The sequence below is a fragment of the Monodon monoceros genome, unplaced genomic scaffold (assembly GCF_005190385.1).
Source record: "Monodon monoceros isolate NGI ecotype Baffin Bay Population unplaced genomic scaffold, NGI_Narwhal_1 Super_Scaffold_11, whole genome shotgun sequence".
Taxonomy (NCBI): domain Eukaryota; kingdom Metazoa; phylum Chordata; class Mammalia; order Artiodactyla; family Monodontidae; genus Monodon; species Monodon monoceros.
The window spans coordinates 55,259,710-55,281,176 of record NW_021703767.1 but is presented as its reverse complement, the minus strand read 5'-3'; the positions used below and the strand labels follow the sequence as shown (position 1 = coordinate 55,281,176).

At 38.4% G+C, this 21,467-nt stretch overlaps 1 protein-coding gene across 1 annotated transcript in view; it reads left to right on the top strand.

Moving 5' to 3' along the window:
- MYH15 (myosin heavy chain 15) overlaps window positions 1-21,467 on the top strand; it is a 186,117-nt gene that overhangs the window by 39,931 nt on the left and 124,719 nt on the right. The window contains 1 exon segment of the mRNA XM_029213706.1: window positions 2,892-2,994. Within this exon segment, the coding sequence (XP_029069539.1) occupies window positions 2,892-2,994 (103 nt within the window).

Sequence of the window (21,467 nt, the reverse complement as noted above, 5' to 3'; positions counted from 1 at the left end):
CAGAATCACCCGGCAAACATGCTAAAAAATGGGCCCAGACCCTAACCTTCTTCAGTGAGCTAGTCCTTTGTTCCTTTATGAGCTCCCCAGGCTATTCTAATCCACACCACCATTTGAGAACCCCCTCTAGCTAAACCTCTCCCGGGTAATATCATAAAACCTAAGTTAAAATTCATGGTTTTATTCACAACGTCCTAGAAAATGATGTTTATTGATAGGAATTTCATAAAGCCTCTTTGGGGAACACATCAGCTTACATGTTGAAAATATGTTTACAGATGATGCTGTCTTCATGATGGCATCTCCTAAATGTCAGAAGGACATTTATTCATAGATTTAACTTTTAATGCAAATGAAGTTTTTTTTTTTGAATATGATGACAACTATTATTTTCTGTAAAAAAAAAAAAAAAGGAGAACATGAGATGTCTAATGTACACCTGCGGGATAAATCCACTACTCCTCTATCTGCATATCCTTGAGTGTCTCTGGAGTAGATGAGAAATAATTCTGTAATGTTGAAGGCTATTTCTGTTAGAGCTTAAGGTGGGATACTGTACAGAGAATTGGTTTCCTTTGTTCATGGATAAAAATAGACTCAAAGGACTGTCATTAACACTGGGAAAATGTTGTATGAGATTGAGACTATTGTTACCTATATTGTCCATCTGAATGCTTCCAATGCATAGAAAATCGAACTCCTGTCTTTTTTTTTCTGGACATATATTGTGGAACTGTTCATTTTTCACATTGTTGGTTACTATTCATCTCTGCTCAGATTCATCAGGCACGCTGCATTTCTCCCTTCCTTTGAAATATTTTCATTTTGGGTTAGATGCTCTTTAAAGTCTCCTCTGGTTCAAAAAGTCTATGATTCTGACCCATTGGCTTCTCAACTTGAAATAATCAGGCTTTTGTCTCCAAACATGGCACTCCTAGCAGGAATAACTCAGCATAGGATGAGTATGTCTGCTTTACTTTTGATTCTTCCATTTATTTTCCCAAAAGGGCTTTGCATTTTGAAAGGTTTCATAGCAACTGAGTACCTAGACCATTATCATTGATATGGAGTAGGTGTAGAGCTTCTAGAAATGTATGTATAGTATACATTGATTTTATTTAACAAGTAAATCAAGCATTTCAAGCTTTTCAAGCCTTTGTGAAAATTTTAAAGGCTGACAGAAAGGAAATGGATATTGTTAGTACAAATGACATACAGCTCTCTAAATGTGTTTTGTTTTTACTTTATTCTCTATTTGTGGTTACTGCTCAGGAAATTTTGTACTTCTTAGTGAAGTAAGGAAAGACTGCATTTTCTTCTATATGAAGACATTAATTTTATGGATTTACTACATCAGATATACTAGCATATCTCAGGATTCGTTTAAAATGGAAGACAGCAGAGAGGTTCAATTGAGTAAAATATTCCTTTTGTCTGATAACTGAAAAAATCTGCAATTTGAAATGTGTTTATAACTTTTTGCCTGTGGCATTCTTTTGTGTTATTGCCATTTTTTAACACCTGGTGTGATACATGTCTATTTACTTTTCCTTCTGATAACACTTATTCTTCTTCACTTCTTTCCTTAGAAGATAGAAGTGCTGTTTTATAAAAGTACAATTGTGTGGGTTGTAAGTATTCTTGTTAGGCAGCAGAGGGCACTATGGGGCAGAGATTTCACCGGAAAAGGAAAGGTTTCTGAAAGATACTGGGCAAGTGTTCTGGCTTCTGTTGATTGGCAGCTGTCTTGAATTATCCAATGACATGGTCCAAGTTCCAGTTTCATTGAAAGGATCTACAAATGTATATGTAGAAGGGGAAAATAGGCAAATAACGAAAATGAGATTTTTCATGTCCTTCAGATAAATAGTTCTTTTCAGAAGAGGGCCAGTATCAAGAAAAAGATTCTTTTTAAAAATTGAGTTATAAGTCCCGTATTATAAAATTTATCCTTTTAAGATGCACAGTTTAGTGAGTTTAAGCATATTCACAATGTTGTGTGACCATCACACCTACTTAATTCCAGAACGTTTCATTACTCCAAAAAGAAATCCTGTACCCTAAAGTAGCTACTCTCCATTCCTTTCTCTCCTAGTCCCTGGCAACTACAAATCTACTTTCTGTCTCTATGGACTTGCCTATTCTGGACAATTCATATAAATAAAATGGTACAATATATGGCCTTTGTGTCAAGCTTCTTTCCCTTACTATAAACTTTTCAAGCCTCATCCATGTTGTAGCATGCATCAATACTTCATTCCATTTTACGACTAAAAAAGTTCCATTGTATTAATATACCACATTTTGTTTATCCAGTCATCAGCTGATGGACATTTGTGTTTTTTTCATGTTTTGGCCATAATGAATAATGCTACTGGGAACGTTTGTGTACAACGATTTTGTGTGAACATACCTTTTATTTCTCTTGGGTGTATACCTAAGAGTGGAATTTCTGGGTCCTATAGTAACTATGTTTAACTCTTGAGTAGCTGCCAAATGGTTTTCTATAGCAGCTGTACCATTTTATATTCTAGTAGCGTATGAAGGTTCCAATTTCTCCACTTCTTCACCAAAACTCGTTATTGTCTGTCTTTTTGATTATAGCTATTCTAGTGGGTGTGAAGTGGCAGTTCATTGTGGTTTTGATTTGCATTTCTAAGAAATAGAGGCTTTTAAACATTTAGGATTCATGCATTTATTTCAAAACTACAGTCTACCTTGCTGTATCATTCTAAACAAACCACCCTTCCATCTTTTGGGTAGTCTATTGGGCTATAGTGGAATGAATTTTAATAGTGTTTTCCTTGGTCTCTCCCCCTCCCCACTTTCCTCCTTCTCTTTTTCTCTCTCCCTCCCTCCTTGCCTTCTTTTCCCTCCTTTCTTCTGACCAGATGCTGACAAAGCTGCTTTCCTCATGGGCGTTAACTCCTCTGAGGTGGTGAAGGGCTTGATCCATCCTAGAATCAAAGTTGGTAATGAATATGTTACTAGAGGCTAAATTTAGAACAGGTAAGGTATTTCCAGAGCATTACGATTCTATGATCTTGTAGTAATTGTATACATTTCATGTTTGTGTATTTTTCAACTTCTGATGATGTCTGCAACAAGAACTTCTATAAAAAAGTGACTTTGGTAAGTATTCCTAATGTTTTCATCTGTGATGCACACCACAGTAAATGCTCTTGTGTTGAGTCTTTCTAGTCTGAAATACACCATTTTGACAGCTTTCCCTTAGGTAACAAGTCTCTTTGCAGATGCAGACAAGTCCTTTACTTGTTGTGATCAACATCTTTATTGTCCAGCTAAGAAGTTTTTAAAGCTGTTGGTTTCTGACATGAATAAAATTGGCAAATTGACATCTATCACCTATTTGGAATATTGACTTCTTAGGCAATCAGACACATTCATTAAGAGTTTCAGAACATATGCTGAAGTTAGCATTTGATTTGAAGAGAGGGGAAAAATGAGACTAGAAGTGAGAGATGGAAGGTCATATAGGTTTTATTCAGTATTCAGGAGAATGTTTTAACTATAGAATAACAAGTGCTCTGAGGACTGCTGATCCTGAGGCTTTGCAATAAACAGTCCCAGAGCTGCCAGGTAATGAGACCATCTAAGTATGCTAGTGCATTTCAAAATAATAATTTACATCTGTTATGTGTTAGTCAGTATGAGGTAGGCCATGCTGCAGTAATACACACACAGTAAAATCTCAGTGACAATAAAGTAGGCATTTATTTCTTACTCATACCAAGTCCAATACAGATTGGACCACCTTCTTCAATTTTGTACTTAGGCCATCTGGAATGCAAGGCCTCCCATGTTGCTGCACAGGGGAAAAGATGATTTGTGAAGAAAATACACCCACTTTAAATGCTTGGGGGTAGAAGTGATATCACCTTTACTAATATTCTATTGGTGAGAATTAGTCGAATTCTCTCCTTAGCTACAGAGGGGCTCAGAAATGTAGTCTTTCTGGAAAGAAGAAGTGGTTTGATCACATATAATATATATAAAGCATTCATATTATCTCCTTCCATTCCTACAACAATACTCAGAGTTAAATAGGGCAGGGATACTTAACTTATGTTTTTTCCAGTTGAGGAAACCAAGGCTTAGGGAACATAAATAACATTCCAAAGGACATACAGCTAGTATTCAGGTGACGCTTAGACTGTCTTACTCTGTATACATCTTAAATCTGAAAATGAGATAGACAAATGTGGAAATTTGTGATAGAAGACAGTTATTTTGACTACAATAAACTCTCTTTCTTTTGGTTTATTAAGGCATCTGGTGTGACTATGCTATTTAAAACAGTTCAACAACTAATCAAAATCAATTTCCTAGTTCAGCTTACTCTATAAATCAACAATTCTTCCTCTACCGTAATACCAATTCTATGGGAATAATTTGCTTACATTTTTGTCCTCTGTGGTAATCAGAGTTCCTTGAGGCCATGGACTGTGTCTAATTCATCTTAATACCTCAGCATCTAGCACAGTGCCCTGCAAGCAGTAGGTGCTCCATAAATGGTTGGGTTTCTTTTTTTTTTGCATCTTTATTGGAGTATAATTGCTTTACAATGTTGTGTTAGTTTCTGCTGTATAACAAAGTGAATCAGCTATATGTATACATATATCTCCATATCCCCTCCCTCTTACACCTCTCTCACACCCTCTCTATCCCACCCTTCTAGGTGGTCACAAAGCACTGAGCTGATCTCCCTGTGCTATGCAGCTGCTTCCCACTAGCTATCTACTTTACATTTGGTAGTGTATATATGTCAATGCTATCCTATCACTTCGTCCCAGCTTCCCCTCCCAACCCCCGTGTCCTCAAGTCCATTCTCTGTGTCTGTGTATTTATTTCTGTCCTGCTCCTAGGTTCATCGGAACCATTTATTTTTTTAGATTCCATATATATGTGTTAGCATACGGTATTTGTTTTTCTCTTTCTGACTTACTTCACTATGTACGACAGATTCTAGATCCATCCACCTGACTACAAATAATGCAATTTTGTTTCTTTTTATGGCTGAGTAATATTCCATTGTATATATGTACCACATCTTCTTTATCCATTCATCTGTCGATGGACACTTAGGTTGCTTCCATGCCCTGGCTATTGTAAATAGAGCTGCAATGAACATTGGGGTACGTGACTCTTTTTTATTTTGGTTTTCTCAGGGTATATGCCCAGTAGTGGGATTGCTGGGTAATATGGTAATTCTATTTTTAGTTTTTTAAGGAACCTCCACACTGTTCTCCATAGCGGTTGTATCAATTTACATTCCCACCAACAGTGCAAGAAGGTTCTCTTTTCTCCACACCCTCTCCAGCATTTATTGTTTGTAGATTTTTTGATGATGGCCATTCAGACCGGTGTGAGGTGATACCTCATTGTAGTTTTGACTTGCATTTCTCTAATGATTAGTGATATTGAGCATCCTTTCATGTGTTTCTTGGCAGTCTGTATATCTTTTTGGAGAAATGTCTATTTAGCTTTTCTGCCCATTTTTGGATTAAGTTGTTTGTTTTTTTTGATATTGAGCTGCATGAGTTGCTTGTATATTTTAGAGATTAATTGTTTGTCAGTTGCTTCATTTGCAAATATTTTCTCCCATTCTGAGGGTGGTCGTTTTGTCTTGTTTATGGTTTCCTTTGCTGTGCAAAAGCTTTTAAGTTTCATTAGGTCCCATTTGTTTATTTATTTTTTTATTTCCATTTCTTTAGGAGATGGGTCAAAAAGGATCTTGCTGTGATTTATGTCATAGAGTGTTCTGCTCTGTTGTCCTCTAAGAGTTTTATAGTGTCTGACCTTACATTTAGGTCTTTAATCCATTTTGAGTTTATTTTTGTATTTGGTGTTAGGGAGTGTTCTAACTTCATTCTTTTCCATGTAGCTGTCCAGTTTTCCCAGCACCACTTATTGAAGAGGATGTCTTTTTTCCATTCTATATTCTTGCCTCCTTTATCAAAGGTAAGGTGACCATATGTGTGTGAGTTTATCTCTGGGCTTTCTATCCTGTTCCATTGATCTATATGTCTGTTTTTGTGCCAGTACCATACTGTTTTGATTACTGTAGCTTTGTAGTAGAGTCTGAAGTCATGGAGCCTGATTCTTCCAGTTGCACTTTTCTTTCTCAAGATTGCTTTGGCTATACACGTCTTTTGTGTTTCCATACAAATTGTAAAAAAAATTTTCTAGTTCTGTGAAAAATGCCATTGTAGTTTGATAGGGATTGCATTGAATATGTAGACTGCTTTGAGTAATATAGTCATTTTCACAGTGTTGATTCTTCCAATCCAGAAACATGGTATATCTCTCCATTTGTTTGTATTGTCTTTGATTTCTTTCATCAGTGCCTTATAGTTTTCTGCATACAGGTTTTTTGCCTCCCTAGGCAGGTTTATTCCTAAGTATTTTATTCTTTTCTGTTGCAATGGTAAATGGGAGTGTTTACTTAATTCCTCTTTCAGATTTTTCATTGTTAGTGTATAGACATGCGAGAAATTTCTGTGCATTAATTTTGTATCCCGCTATTTTACCAAATTCATTGATTAGCTCTAGTAGTTTTGTGGTAGCATCTTTAGGATTCTTTATGTATAGTATCAAGTCATCTGCAAACAGTGACAGTTTTACTTCTTTTCCAGTTTGGATTCCTTTTATTTCTTTTTCTTCTCTGATCGCTGTGGCTAAAACTTCCAAAACTATGTTGAATAATAGTGGTGAGGGTTGGTACCCTTGTCTTGTTCCTGACCTTAGTGGAAATGGTTTCAGTTTTTCACCATTGAAAATGATGTTGGTTGTGCTTTTGTCATATATGGCATTTATTATGTTGAGGTAGGTTCCCTCTTTGCCCACTTTCTGGAGAGTTTTTATTATAAATTGGTGTTGAAATTTGTTGAAAGCTTTTTCTGCATCTATTGAGATTATCATATGGTTTTTATCCTCCAATTTGTTAATATGGTGTATCACATTGATTGATTTGCGTATATTGAAGAATCCTTGGTTTCCTGGATAAACCCCACTTGATCATGGTGTATGATCCTTTTAATGTGCTGTTGGATTTTGTTTGCTAGTATTTTATTGAGGATTTTTGCATCTATGTTCATCAGTGATACTGGCCTGTAGTTTTCTTTTCTGTGATGTCTTTGTCTGGTTTTGTTATCGGGGAGATGGTGGCATTGTAGAATGAGTTTGGGAGTGTTCCTCCCTCTGCTATATTTTGGAAGAGTTTGAGAAGGATGGGTGTTAGCTCTTCTCTAAATGTTTGATAGAATTCGCCTCTGAAGCCATCTGGTCCTGGGCTTTTGTTTGTTAGAAGATTTTTAATCACAGTTTCAATTTTAGTGCTTGTGATTGGGCTGTATATGTTTTCTATTTCTTTCTGGTTCAGTCTCAGAAAGTTGTGCTTTTCTAAGAATTTGTCCATTTCTTCCAGGTTGTCTATTTTATTGACATATAGTTGCTCATGGTAATCTCTCATGATCCTTTGTATTTCTGCAGTGTCAGTTGTTACTTCTTTTTCATTTCTATTGATTTGAGTCTTCTCCCTTTTTTCTTGATGAGTCTAGCTAATGTTTTATCAATTTTGTTTAACTTTTCAAAGAACCAGCTTTTAGTTTTATTGATCTTTGCTATTGTTTCCTTTATATCTTTTTCATTTATTTCTGATCTGGTCTTTTTTTTTTTTTTACATCTTTATTGGAGTATAATTGCTTTACAATGGTGTGTTAGTTCTGCTTTATAACAAAGTGAATCAGTTATACATATACATATGTTCCTATATCTCTTCCCTCTTTTTTTTTTTAACATCTTTATTGGAGTATAATTGCTTTACAATGGTGTGTTAGTTTCTGCTTCATAACAAAGTGAATCAGTTATACATATGCATATGTTCCCATATCTCTTCCTTCTTGTGTCTCCCTCCCTCCCACCCTCCCTATCCCACCCCTCTAGGTGGTCACAAAGCACCGAGCTGATCTCTCTGTACTATGTGGCTGCTTCCTACTAGCTATCTGCCTTACGTTTGGTAGTGTATATATGTCCATGCCACTCGCTCACCTTGTCCCAGCTTACCCTTCTCCCTCCCTGTGTCCCCAAGTCCATTCTCTATTCTGCATGTTTAATCCTGTCCTGCCCCTAGGTTCTTCATGACCATTTTTTTTTCTTAGATTCCATATATATGTGTTAGCATATGGTATTTCTTTTTCTTTCTGACTTCACTCTGTATGACAGACTCTGGGTCCATCCACCTCACTGCAAATAACTCAATTTCCTTTCTTTTATGGCTGAGTAATATTCCATTGTGTATATGCGCCACATCTTCTTTATCCATTCATCTGTTGTTGGACACTTAGTTTGCTTCCATGTCCTGGCTATTGTAAATAGAGCTGCAGTGAGCATTGTGGTACATGACTCTTTTTGAATTATGGTTTTGTCAGGGCATATGCCCCGTAGTGAGATTGCTGGGTCGTATGGTAGTTCTATTTTTAGATTTTTAAGGAACCTCCATACTGTTCTCAATAGTGACTGTATCAGTTTACATTCCCACCAACAGTGCAAGAGGGTTCCCTTTTCTCCACACCCTCTCCAGCATGTATTGTTTGTAGATTTTTTTGACGATGGCCATTCTGACTGGTGTGAGATGATTTCTCATTGTAGTTGTGATTTGCATTTCTCTAATAATTAGTGATGTTGAACATCCTTTCATGTGTTTGCTGGCCATCTGTATATCTTCTTTGGAGAAATGTCTATTTAGGTCTTCTGCCCATTTTTGGATTGTTTGTTTTTTTGATATTGAGCTGCATGAGCTGCTTGTAAATTTTGGAGATTAATCCTTTGTCAGTTGCTTCATTTGCAAATATTTTCTCCCATTCTGAGGGTTGTCTTTTGGTCTTGTTTATGGTTTCCTTTGCTGTGCAAAAGCTTTGAAGTTTCACTAGGTCCCATTTGTTTATTTTTGTTTTTATTTCCATTTCTCTAGGAGGTTCTGATCTGGTCTTTATGATTTATTTCCTTCTGCTAAATTTGGGGTTTTTTTGTTCTGCTTTGTCTAATTGCTTTTGGTGTAAGGTTAGGTTGTTCATTTGAGATGTTTCTTGTTTCTTGAGGTGGGATTGTATTGCTATAAGCTTCCCTTTAGAATTGCTTTTGCTGCATCCCATTGGTTTTGGGTCATCGTGTTTTCGTTGTCATTTGTTTCTAGGTATTTTTTGATTTCCTCTTTGATTTCTTCAGTCATCTCTTGGTTCTTTAGTAGCATGTTGTTTAGCCTCCATGTGTTTGTATTTTTTACAGATTTTTTCCTGTAATTGATATCTAGTCTTATAGCATTGTGGTCAGAAAAGGTACTTGATATGATTTCAATTTTCTTAAGTTTACCAAGGCTTGATTTGTGACCCAAGATATGATCTATCCTGGAGAATGTTCCATGTGCACTTGAGAAGAAAGTGTATTCTGTTGTTTTTGGATGGAATGTCCTATAAATATCAGTTAAGTCCATGTAGTCTAATGTGTCATTTCAAGCTTGTGTTTCCTTATTTATTTTCAGTTTGGATGATCTGTCCATTGGTGAAAGTGGGGTGTAAAGTCCCCTACTATTATTGTGTTACTGTCAATTTCCCCTTTTATGGCTGTTAGCATTTGCCTTTTATATTGAGGTGCTCCTTTTTTGGGTGCATAAATATTTACAGTTGTTTTATCTTCTTCTTGTATTGATCCCTTGATAATTATGTGGTTTTCTTCTTTGTCTCTTTTTATAGTCTTTATTTTAACGTCTATTTTGTCTGATATGAGAACTGCTACTCCAGCTTTCTTTTGATTTCCATTTGCGTAGAATATCTTTTTCCATCCCCTCACTTTCAATCTGTGTGTGTCCCTAGGTCTGAAGTGGGTCTCTTGTAGACAGCATATATGTGGGCCTTGTTTTTGTATCCTTTCAGCCAATCTGTTTCTTTTCGTTGGAGCATTTAATCCATTTAATTTAAAGTAATTATTGATATGTATGTTCCTATTACATTTTCTTAATTGTTTTGGGTTTGTTTTTGTAGGTCTTTTTCTTCTTTTGTTTTCCCCCATCTATAGAAGTTCCTTTAGCATTTGTTTTAAAGCTGGTTTGGTGGTGCTGAGTTCTCTTAGCTTTTGCTTGTCTGTAAAGGTTTTAATTTCTCCATCAAATCTGAATGAGATCCTTGCTAGGTAGAGTAATCTTGGTTGTAGAGTTTTCCCTTTCATCACTTTAAATATGTCTTGCCACTCCTTTCTGGCTTGCAGAGTTTCTGCTTAAAGATCAGCTCTTAACCTTATAGGAATTCCCTTTTATGTTATTTGTTGCTTTTCCCTTCCTGATTTTAATATTTTTTCTTTGTATTTAATTTTTGATAGTTTGATTAATATGTGTTTTGGTGTGTTTCTCCTCGGGTTTATCCTGTATGGACTCTCTGTGCTTCCTGGACTTGATTGACTATTTCCTTTCCCATGTTAGGGAAGTTTTCAAGTATAATCTCTTCAAATATTTTCTCAGGCCCTTTATTTTTCTCTTCTTCTTCTGGGACCCCTATAATTCAAAAGTTGGTACATTTAATATTGTCCCAGAAATCTCTGAGACTGTTGTCAGTTCTTTTCATTCTTTTCTCTTTATCTGCTCTGCGGCCGTTATTTCCAGTATTCTATCTTCCAGGTCATTGTCCATTCTTCTGCCTCAGTTATTCTGCTATTGATTCCTTCTAGAGTATTTTTAACTTCATTTATTGTGTTGTTCATCATTGTTTGTTTGCTCTTTAGTTCTTCTAGGTCCTTGTTAAACATTTATTCTATTTTCTCCATTCTATTTCCAAGATTTTGGATCATCTTTACTATCACTACTCTGAATCCTTTTTCAGGTAGACTGCCTATTTCTTCTTCATTTGTTTGGTCTGGTGGTTTTTTACCTTGCTTCTGCATCTGGTGCATATTTCTCTGTCTTTTCATTTTGTTTAACTCACTGTGTTTGCAGTCTCCTTTTTGCAGGCTGCAGGTTCGTAGTTCCTCTTATTTCTCTTGTCTGCCCCCAGTGGGTGAGGTTGTTTCAGTGGGTTGTGTAGGTTTCCTGGTGGGGGGGACTGGTTCCTGTCTTCTTTTGGGTGGGGCTGGATCTTGTCTCTTTGGTGGGCAGGGCTGCAACTGCTGTGTTTTGGGGTGTCTTTGAACTTAGTATGACTTTAGGCAGCCTGTGTGCTAATGAATGGAGCTGTGTTCCTCTCTTACTAGTTGTTTGGCATGGGTTTTCCAGCACTGGAGCTTGTTGGCCATTGGGTGGAGCTCAGTCTTAATGTTGAGATGGAGATCTCTGAGAGAGCTCTCACCAATTTATATTATGTGGAGCTGGAAGGACTCTGAAGGTCTCTGGCAGCCCAGTGTCCTGGACTCAGCTCTCCCAACTTAGAGGCTCAGGCCCAACACCCGGCCGGAGCACCATAACCCTGCCAACTGCATGGCATGGAATAAAATGAAGAAAAAAAAAGTGAACAGACAGAACCCCAAAACAAATGGTAAAAGCAAAACTAAATTGACAAAATCACACAAAAAAACATACACACACACACACACACACTCACAAAAAGAGAAAGAAAAAAAGGAAGAGAGAAACCAAACCAGTAAACAAACCCACCAATGAAAACAAGCACTAAAAACTAAGCTAAGATAAACATAAAACCAAAAACGAATCAAACGCAGGAAGAAAATCCCAAGGCTACAGTTGCTCCCAAATTCCATCGCCTCAATTTTGGGACATTTGTTGTCTATTCAGGTACTCCACAGATGTAGGGTTTATCAAGCTGACTGCGGGGATTTAATCTGCTGCTCTTGAGGCTGCACAGAGAAATTTCCCTTTCTCTACTTTGTTTGCACAGCTCCTGGGGTTCAGCTTTGGTTTTGGCCCCACCTCTGCGTGTAGGCCGCTCTCAGGCATCTCTTCCCCACCCAGAGAGGAGGGTGTTAAAGCTGTGGCTGATTAGGGCTCTCTTACTCCCTCAGGCTAGTTAGAGGGAGGAGTATGGTAGTCATAATTGGAATGCGGGGCATGCCTGCAGTGGCAGAGACCGGCATGATGTTGCAACAGCCTGAGGTCCACCATGTGTTCTTCCAGGGAAGGTGGCCCTAGATCATGGGACCCTGGCAGTGGCGGGCTGCACAGGCTTCTGGAGGGGTGTGGGTAGTGACCTGTGCTTGCACACAGGATTCTTGGTGGCAGTGGCGGCAGTAATAGAGGTCTTTGCCTGCCTCTGGGGTCCAAGATGTTAGCCATTGGTCATGCCTGTCTCTGGAGCTCACTTAGGCAGTGCTCTGCCATCTGTGGGCACATGGAGCAGGAAGCCCCTCTCCTCACACACCCCAAAACAATGGTCTCTTGACTCTCCATCGGGTCCAGACTTTTTCTCGGACTCCCTCCTGGCTAGCTGTAGTGCACTAGCCCCCTTCAGGCTGTCTTCATGCAGCCAACCCCAGTCCACTCCCTAGGGTCTGACCTCTGAAGCTCAAGCCTCAGCTCCCAGCCCTCACCTGCCCCAGTGGGTGAGCAGACAACCATCTCAATCTGGTGAGTGCTGGTTGGCACTGATCCTCTGTGTGGGAATCTCTCTGCTTTGCCCTCTGCACCCCTGTTGCTGTGCTGTCTTCTGTGGCTCCAAAGCTTCCCACCCCCATCCACACCAGTGAAGGGACTTCCTAGTGTGTGGAGACTTTTCCTCCTTCACAGCTCCCTCCCAGAGGTTCAGGTCCTGTTCCTATTCTTTTATCTCTGTGTTTTCTTTTTTCTTTTGCCCTACCCAGGTATGTGGGGATTTTCTTGCCTTTCGGGAAGTCTGAGGTCTTCTGCCAGCATTCAGTAGGCGTTCTGTAGGAGTTGTTCCACATGTAGATGTATTTTTGATGTATTTGTGGGGAGGAAGGTGATCTCCACGTCTTATTCCTCTGCTGTCTTCAAGGTCTGCCTATGTTTCTTTTTTGCAGAGGTGTATGTTAGCCATTCTGTACTTCCTATGTATTCTAGACAGCTCTGGCTTGATATTTCACCAAGCTGAAAATGACTTCTGGTTTGGGAACTTGACACACCATTGAGATCAAATTGAAATCATTTTCCAGCATTACATCCCTGTACAGACTTTTCTGAGCAAGGTCCAACAGTTGCCACTCCTCCCTGCCAAAGTCTACAGTTACATCCTTGAAAGACACTGATCCCTGACTGTTCTTCACGGACATCAGAGACACCTCTTCACTCAGCCCCTGGAAGCTCCCTGTGCTCACCAGCCCCTCACCCACACTCTTTCAAGACAGTGGCCATCTAATCACAGCCATAAATGTTAAAAGAAAATATTGAGCTGACGTTGAACCATACTCAGCAGGACAAGTAGCTAAGCTATTTCTTGGTAGTGAGGTTAGAGGTGTTTGGCAGCTTCTTGCCTTTTAAGACATTCACCACCCCATGCCTGCATGACATGCTATGATTATAGAAGAGGACTTGCTCTGTGTAAAACTAATGAGCCCATAAGAGGACTGAAATCAAACCTTTGTCTCTTTAATATTGTGTTCTCAGGGACTGAGTTACTACCCCAGCCTCTACTATAATGGAATCAGTGAAGCAAGCTAATACATTATTATTCAACAGTAAAAGAAAAGAAACCCTCATCCTCCATCCTCTCCCTCCCTCCCCCACTCTCCCTCTTGCTCATGCACTCTCTCTATTTCTCTCTCTCTCTTCTTCCATCTCCTGGAGACAAAGTAAGAAAGCACACTGTAAGGCTTTTCTTTTCTTAGGAATTGTACTGACTTTATAGAGACAATTGTCATGGCTAAGAATAGAGATGTATATGCTGTTGATGACAATTGCAAAAGATGGCAAAAATTCTTGCAGTGTTAACATGCTATACAAAATTTAGTTCTAGCTCTAATGCTAACTAACTCTTGGACTTTGGTCAAATACTCCATCTCTCTGAGCACCCATGAAGAAGTTAAATTCTTCTGTGTGTCTTAGTGGTGGGGTGATTGGCATCTAAAGGGGATAATTCTTCGTGTATGAGCATGTCCACACATTGTAGGAGGCTTTGCATTCCTGCTCCAAGGTGCTAAATACCATTAATACTCTCAGTCACTATAACAATGGAAAAATGCCCACCCTGTTTCCAAATGCCCCCCACCCTTAGGGGGAGGCACCATCCCGAGTTGAGAGACACTATATGTGATTATCAGGAAGTAGGGTTCTTCAGGCCTAGTATTTTATGATTCCAGGAGAGTTCTAACTGTGCTGATCAGAAATAAGTTATTTTACTTTAAAAAGATTAATAATGATCAAACAATAATAATAATAAGTAGCCATTGAATGCTCACTATGGGTGCTATGCTATGTGCTTTGTATGGATAGCTTATTTAATCTAACAGCAAGCCTCCAAAGTCGATCTTATTTACATTTCCATTTTATAGTTAAAGACAGTGAACCTTAGAACGATTAACTGCTCAAGGGAACGTGGGTAATAAATACTGGATTGAGGGTGAGGAAGTGATAAAAGTGGAAAAGGGATGGGAAAGGGGGAACTAATATTTATTGGATGCTAAGTGTCAAATGTTGTGCTATGTATATTTACATCCACTGTCTCATTGAACCTCTCCCAACAACCATGAGACAAGAATATTTTAATATTGTTATTTTACAGATGAGAAAATGAGGGATCAAGGTGGTTAAAAATATGGCTACTTGACTCCACTTCTTTTCAGTTTTGTTTTTTTCTGTCATATACTCTCAACCCCCAAGTAATCAAAGTCTTCTGTGAGGTTATTTTGAAAAGAGCTCAGACATAGGTCCATTTAGTCCCTGAAAAGTGGGCATGTAGATTTTCCTGCCTCTGTCGTCCTTCATTGGACAGAAAGTGATGAAAATGATTAATTCGTGAGCAGTATATTGGATTATCAGTTTTATTAATTGATTCAGCACACATCATACCATCCATTTCTTCCTCTGCTACAACTTCAGGCTTTCTTCCTGTTTCTTTGCTACTCCCCACCGATGGCCAGTTTCTCTCCCACTCCTACTTCTCAAGTATTTAGGGAATTAAAAGGGAGTGAACAAGTTAGTCATGTTCTTTTTAACTTTCAAAGTGACTGCTATAGACAGAGAGTGATTCCTCGGTGCTCTGGAGGATAAAAATCATTCCTGGTGCTTTATTTGTGCGGGTGTGCTCTTGACGCCAATAATAAAAAACTGTGATGCCATCGGTTTAAGGATTACTGTGGAAAAGACTCAAGATAACTGATCAGGCAGTGAGTGACTCATAACTAAATCACTACCAGACACAAACTGCCTCCTTCTGTGTTCACTCTCCTGGGCAGCTAAAGGATGGATGCAATAGGCCTATTTTAAATGTTAAGTCGTTGGAGCACATTCTGCTTCCAGGCTTGGAGACTGTCCAGCTGAAAATCACTCCTACTTGGAGTCTATCAGAAACCTGCTACTACAGCAGTGCCTTTGCATCACGGCAACAGGATCTGCATCTGTACAGCAGCAGCAGGCACAGAGGTTGGAGCTCTCCCTAGTAGGTTACGAGAGAGCTTTTGCCACACACCTCCAGGGAGGGGAAATGCAGCCTGAGTTTTATAGTAGGAGAATCTGAGTCAGAATGATGCACTAAATTGCCATTCTCCCTGCACAGAGTTGAGAACGGCCCTGGGAATTAATATAATAAAGAAGGTGGAAGCTGAGGCTGGAAAGAATCTTTAAGAGCATAATTCAGGTGAAGAGACTGCAGCCCAGGGAGGTTAGGTCACTTGCCAAAGGTTATACAATTTATTAGCAACAGCAGCAGAAGGACGAGGGCTGGGGATTCGAGATTCCTAACATACTCTACCAGTATTTTTCAAACTTTATGGTGTGTAGGAGTCAGAGGGGATTGTGTTAGAGTAAAAATTCTGGTTTATAGGTCTGGGATGGGGGGAGACCCTCAAGATGGTGGAGGATTAAGATGTGGAGATCACCTTCCTCTCCAAAATTACATCAGAAATACATCTACATGTGGAACAACTCCTACAGAACACCTAATGAACGCTGGCAGAAGACATCAGACTTCCCAAAAGCCATGTGGCTGACAGGGTCTTGGTTCCCCAGCTGGGTGTCAGGCCTGTGCCTCTGAGGTGGGAGAGCTGAGTTCAGGACATTGGTCCACCAGAGACCTCTCAGCTCCATGTAATATCAAATGGCGAAAGCTCTCCATCTCAACACTAAGACCTAGCTCCACTCAACAACCAGCAAGCTACAGTGCTGGACACTCTAAGCAAAACAACGAGAAAGACAGGAACACAACCCCACCCCTTAGGAGAGAGGCTGCCTAAAATCATAGTAAGGTCACAGCTACCCTGAAACACACAGCCAGACGTGGTGCTGCCCACCAGAAAGACAAAATCTAGCCTCATCCACCAGAAGACAGGCACTAGTCCCCTCGACCAGGAAGCCTACACAACCCACTGAACAAACCTTAGCCACTGGGGGCAGACACCAAAAACAACTGGAACTATGAAACTGCAGCCTGTGAAAAGGAGACTGCAAACACAGTAAGTTAAGCAAAATGAGAAGACAGAGAAACACACAGGAGATAAAGGAGCAAGGTAAAAACCCACCAGACCAAACAAATGAAGAGAAAATAGGCAGTCTACCTGAAAAAGAATTCAGAGTAGTGATAGTAAAGATGATCCAAAATCTTGGAAATAGAATGGAGAAAAAACAAGAAACGTTTAACAAGGACTTAGAAGAACTAAAGAGCAAACAAACAATGATGAACATTACTGAATAAACGAAGTTAAAAATTCTCTAGAAAGAATCAATAGCAGAATAACCGAGGCAGAAGAATGGATAAGTGACCAGGAAGATAAAATAGTGGAAATAATTACCATAGAGCAGAATAAAGAAAAGGGAATGAAAAGAATTGAGGACAGTCTTGGACACCACTGCAACAACATTAAACACACCAACATTCGAATTATAGGGGTGCCAGAAGAAGAAGGGAAAAAGAAATGTACGAAGAAAATGTTTGAAGAGATTATAGTTGAAAACTTCCCTAATATGGGAAAGGAAATAGTCAATCAAGTCCAGGAAGTGCAGAGAGTCCCATACAGGAGAAATCCAAGGAGAAACATGTCAAGACACATATTAATCAAACTACTGAAAATTAAATACAAAGAAAAAATATTAAAAGCAGCAAGGGAAAACAACAAATAACATACAAGGGAATCCCCATAAGGTTAACAGCTGATTTTAGAGCAGAAACTCTGCAGGCCAGAAGGGAGAGGCAGGACATATTTAAAATGATGAAAGGGAAGAAACTACAACCAAGATTACTCTACCCAGCAACGATCTCATTCAGATTTGACGGAGAAATTAAAACCTTTACAGACAAGCAAAAGCTAAGAGAATTCAGCACCACCAAAGCAGCTTTACAACAAATTCTAAAAGAACTTCTCTAGGCAGGAAACACAAGAGAAGGAAAAGACCTACAATAACAAACTCAAAACAATTAAGAAAATGGTAATAGGAACATACATATCGATAATTACCTTAAATGTAAATAGATTAAATGCTTCCACCAAAAGACATAGACTAGCTGAATGGATACAAAAACAAGATCCGAACATAGGCTGTCTACACAAGACCCAATTCAGACCTAGGGACACATACAGACCAAAAGTGAGGGGATGGAAAAAGATATTCCATGCAAATGGAAATCAAAAGAAAGCTGGAGTAGCAATTCTCATATAAGACAAAATAGACTTTAACACAAAGACTATTACAAGAGACAAAGAAGGACACTAAATAATGATCAAGGGACCAATTGGAGAAGAAGATATAACAATTGTAAATATTTATGAACCCAAAATAGGAGCACCTCAATACATAAGGCAAATGCGAACAGCCATAAAAGGGGAAAACGACAGTAACACAATCATAGTAGGGGACTTTAACACCCCACTTTCACCAATGGACAGATCATCCGAAATGAAAATAAATAAGGAAACACAAGCTTTAAATTACACATTAAACAAGATGGACTTAATTGATAATTATAGGGAATTCCATCCAAAAACAACAGAATACACTTTCTTCTCAAGTGCTCATGGAACATTCTCCAGGATAGACCATATCTTGGGTCACAAATCAAGCCTTGGTAAACTTAGGAAAATTGAAATCATATCAAGTATGTTTTCCGACCACAACACTATGAGACCAGATATCAATTACAGGAAAAAATTGGTAAAAAATACAAACACATGGAAGCTAAACAATACACTACTTAATATCCAAGGGATCACTGAAGAAATCAAAGAGGAAATAAAATAATACCTAAAAACAAATGACAATGAAACCATGTCGATCCAAAACCTGTGGGATGCAGCAAATGCAGTTCTAAGAGGGAAGTTTATTGCAATGCAGTCCTACCTTAAGCAACATGAGGCATCTTAAATAAACAACCTAAACTTACACCTAAAGCAATTAGAGAAAGAAGAACAAAAAAAAGTTAGCACAAGGAAAGAAATCATAAAGATCAGATCAGAAATAAATGAAAAAGAAAAGAAGAAAACAATAGCAAATATCAATAAAACTAAAAGCTGTTTCTTTGAGAACATAAACAAAATTGATAAAACATTAGCCAGACTCATCAAGAAAAAAAGGGAGAAGGCTCAAATCACTAGAATGAGAAATGAAAAACGAGAAGCATTAACTGACACTGCAGAAATACAAAGGATCATGAGACATTACTACAAGCAACTCTATGCCAATAAAATGGACAACCTGCAGAAACGGAAAAATTCATAGAAAAGCACAACATTCAAGATTGAACCAGGAAAAAATAGAAAATATAAACACACCAATCACAAGAACTGAAATTGAGACTGTGATTAAAAATCTTCCAACAAACAAAAGCCCAGAGCCACGTGGCTTCACAGGCGAATTCTATCAAACATTTAGAGAAGAGCTAACACCCATCCTTCTCAAACTCTTCCAAAATATAACAGAGGGAGGAACAAACCCCAAACTCATTCTACAAGGCCACCACCACCCTGATAGCAAAACCAGACAAAGATGTCACAAAGAAAGAGAACGACAGGCCAATATCACTGATGAATATAGATGCAAAAATCTTCAACAAAACACTAGCAAACAGAATCCAACAGCACATTAAAAGGATCATACACCATGATCAAGTGCGGTTTATCCCAGGAATGCAAGGATTCTTCAATATATGCAAATCAATCAGTGTGATAAACCACATTAAAAAATTGAAGAAGAAAAACCATATGATCATCTCAATAGATGCAGAAAAAGCCGTCAACAATCTTCAACACCCATTTATGATAAAAATCCTCCAGAGAGTAGGCAAAGAGGGAACTTAACTTACCTCAACATAATAAATGCCATATGTGACAAACCCACAGCCAACATCGTTCACAATGGTGAAAAACTGAAACCATTTCCTCTGAAATCAGCAACAAGAAAAGGTTGTCCATTCTCACCACTATCATTCAACATTGTTTTGGAAGCTTTAGCCACAGCAATCAGAGAAGAAAAAGAAATAAAAGGAATCCAAATTGGAAAAGAAGAAGTAAAGCTGCCACTGCTTGCAGATGACATGATACTATACATAGAGAATCCTAAAGATGCTACCAGAAAACTACTAGAGCTAATCAATGAATTTGGTAAAGTAGCAGGATACAAAATTAATGCACAGAAATTCTTGCATTCCTATACACTAATGATGAAAAATCTGAAAGAGAAATTAAGGAAACACTCCCATTTACCACTGCAAAAGAAAGAATAAAATACCTAGGAATAAACCTACCTAAGGAGAAAAAGACCTGTATGCAGAAAACATTAAGACACTGATGAAAGAAATTAAAGATGACACAAACAGATGGAGAGGAATACCATGTTCTTGGATTGGGAGAATCAACATTGTGAAAATGACTATACTACCCAAAGCGAACTACAGATTCAAGCAATTCCTGTCAAACTACCAATGGCATTTTTCACAGAACTATACATACAAAAAAATTTCACAGTTTGTATGGAAACACAAAAGACCCTGAATAGCCAAAGCAATCTTGAGAAAGAAAAACAGACCTGGAGGAATCAGGCTCCCTGACTTCAGACTATACTACAAAGCTATAGTAATCAAGACAATATGGTACTGGCACAAAAACACAAATATAGAGCAATGGAACAGAATGGAAAGCGCAGAGATAAACCCAAGCATATATGGTCACCTTATTTTTGATAAAGGAGGCAAGAATATACAATAGAGAAAAGAGAGCCTCTTCAGTAAATGGTGCTGGGAAAACCGGACAGCTACATGTAAAAGAATGAAAATAGAACACTTTTTAACACCATACACAAAAATAAACTCAAAATTGATTAAAGACCTAAATTTAAGGCCAGACACTATAAAACTCTTAGAGAAAAACATAGGCAGAACACTCTATGACATAAATCTCAGCAAGATCCTTTTTGACCTACCTCCTAGAGAAATGAAAATAAAAACAAAAATAAATGGGACCTAATGAAACTTAAAAGCTTTTGCACAGCAAAGGAAACCATAAACAAGACAAAAAGACAACCATCAGAATGGGAGAAAATATTTGCAAAGGAAGCAACTAACAAAGGACTAATCTCCAAGATATACAAGCAGCTCATGTGGCTCAATATCAAAAAACAAACAACCCAATCCAAAAATGGGAAGAAGACCTAAATAGACATTTCTCCAAAGAAGATATACAGATTTCCAACAAACACATGAAAGTATGCTCAACATCGCTAATCATTAGAGAAAGGCAAATCAAAACTGCAATGGGACATCACCTTACACCAGTCAGAGTGGCCATCATCAAAATATCTGCAAACAATAAATGCTGGATAGGGTGTGGAGAAAAGGGAATCCTCTTGCACTGCTGGTGGGAATGTAAATTGATACAGCCACTATGGAGAACAGTATGGAGGTTCCTTTAAAAACTACAAATAGAACTACCATACGACCCAGCAATCCCACTACTGGGCATATACCCTGATAAAACCATAATTCAAAAAGATTCATGTACCAAAATGTTCATTGCAGCTCTATTTACAATAGCCCGGAGATGGAAAAAACCTAGGTGTCCATCATTGCATGAATGGATAAAGAAGATGTGGCACATATATACAATGGAATATTACTCAGCCATAAAAAGAAACGAAATTGAGTTATTTGTAGTGAGGTGGATGGACCTAGAGTCTGTCATACAGAGTGAATTAAGTCAGAAGGAGAAAAACAAAATATATATGGAATCTAAAAAAAAAAAAAATTGTTCTGAAGACCCTAGGGGCAGGACAAAAATAAAGACGCAGATGTAGAGAATGGACTTGAGGACACAGGGAGGGGGAAGGGTAAGTTGGGACGAAGTGAGAGTGGCTT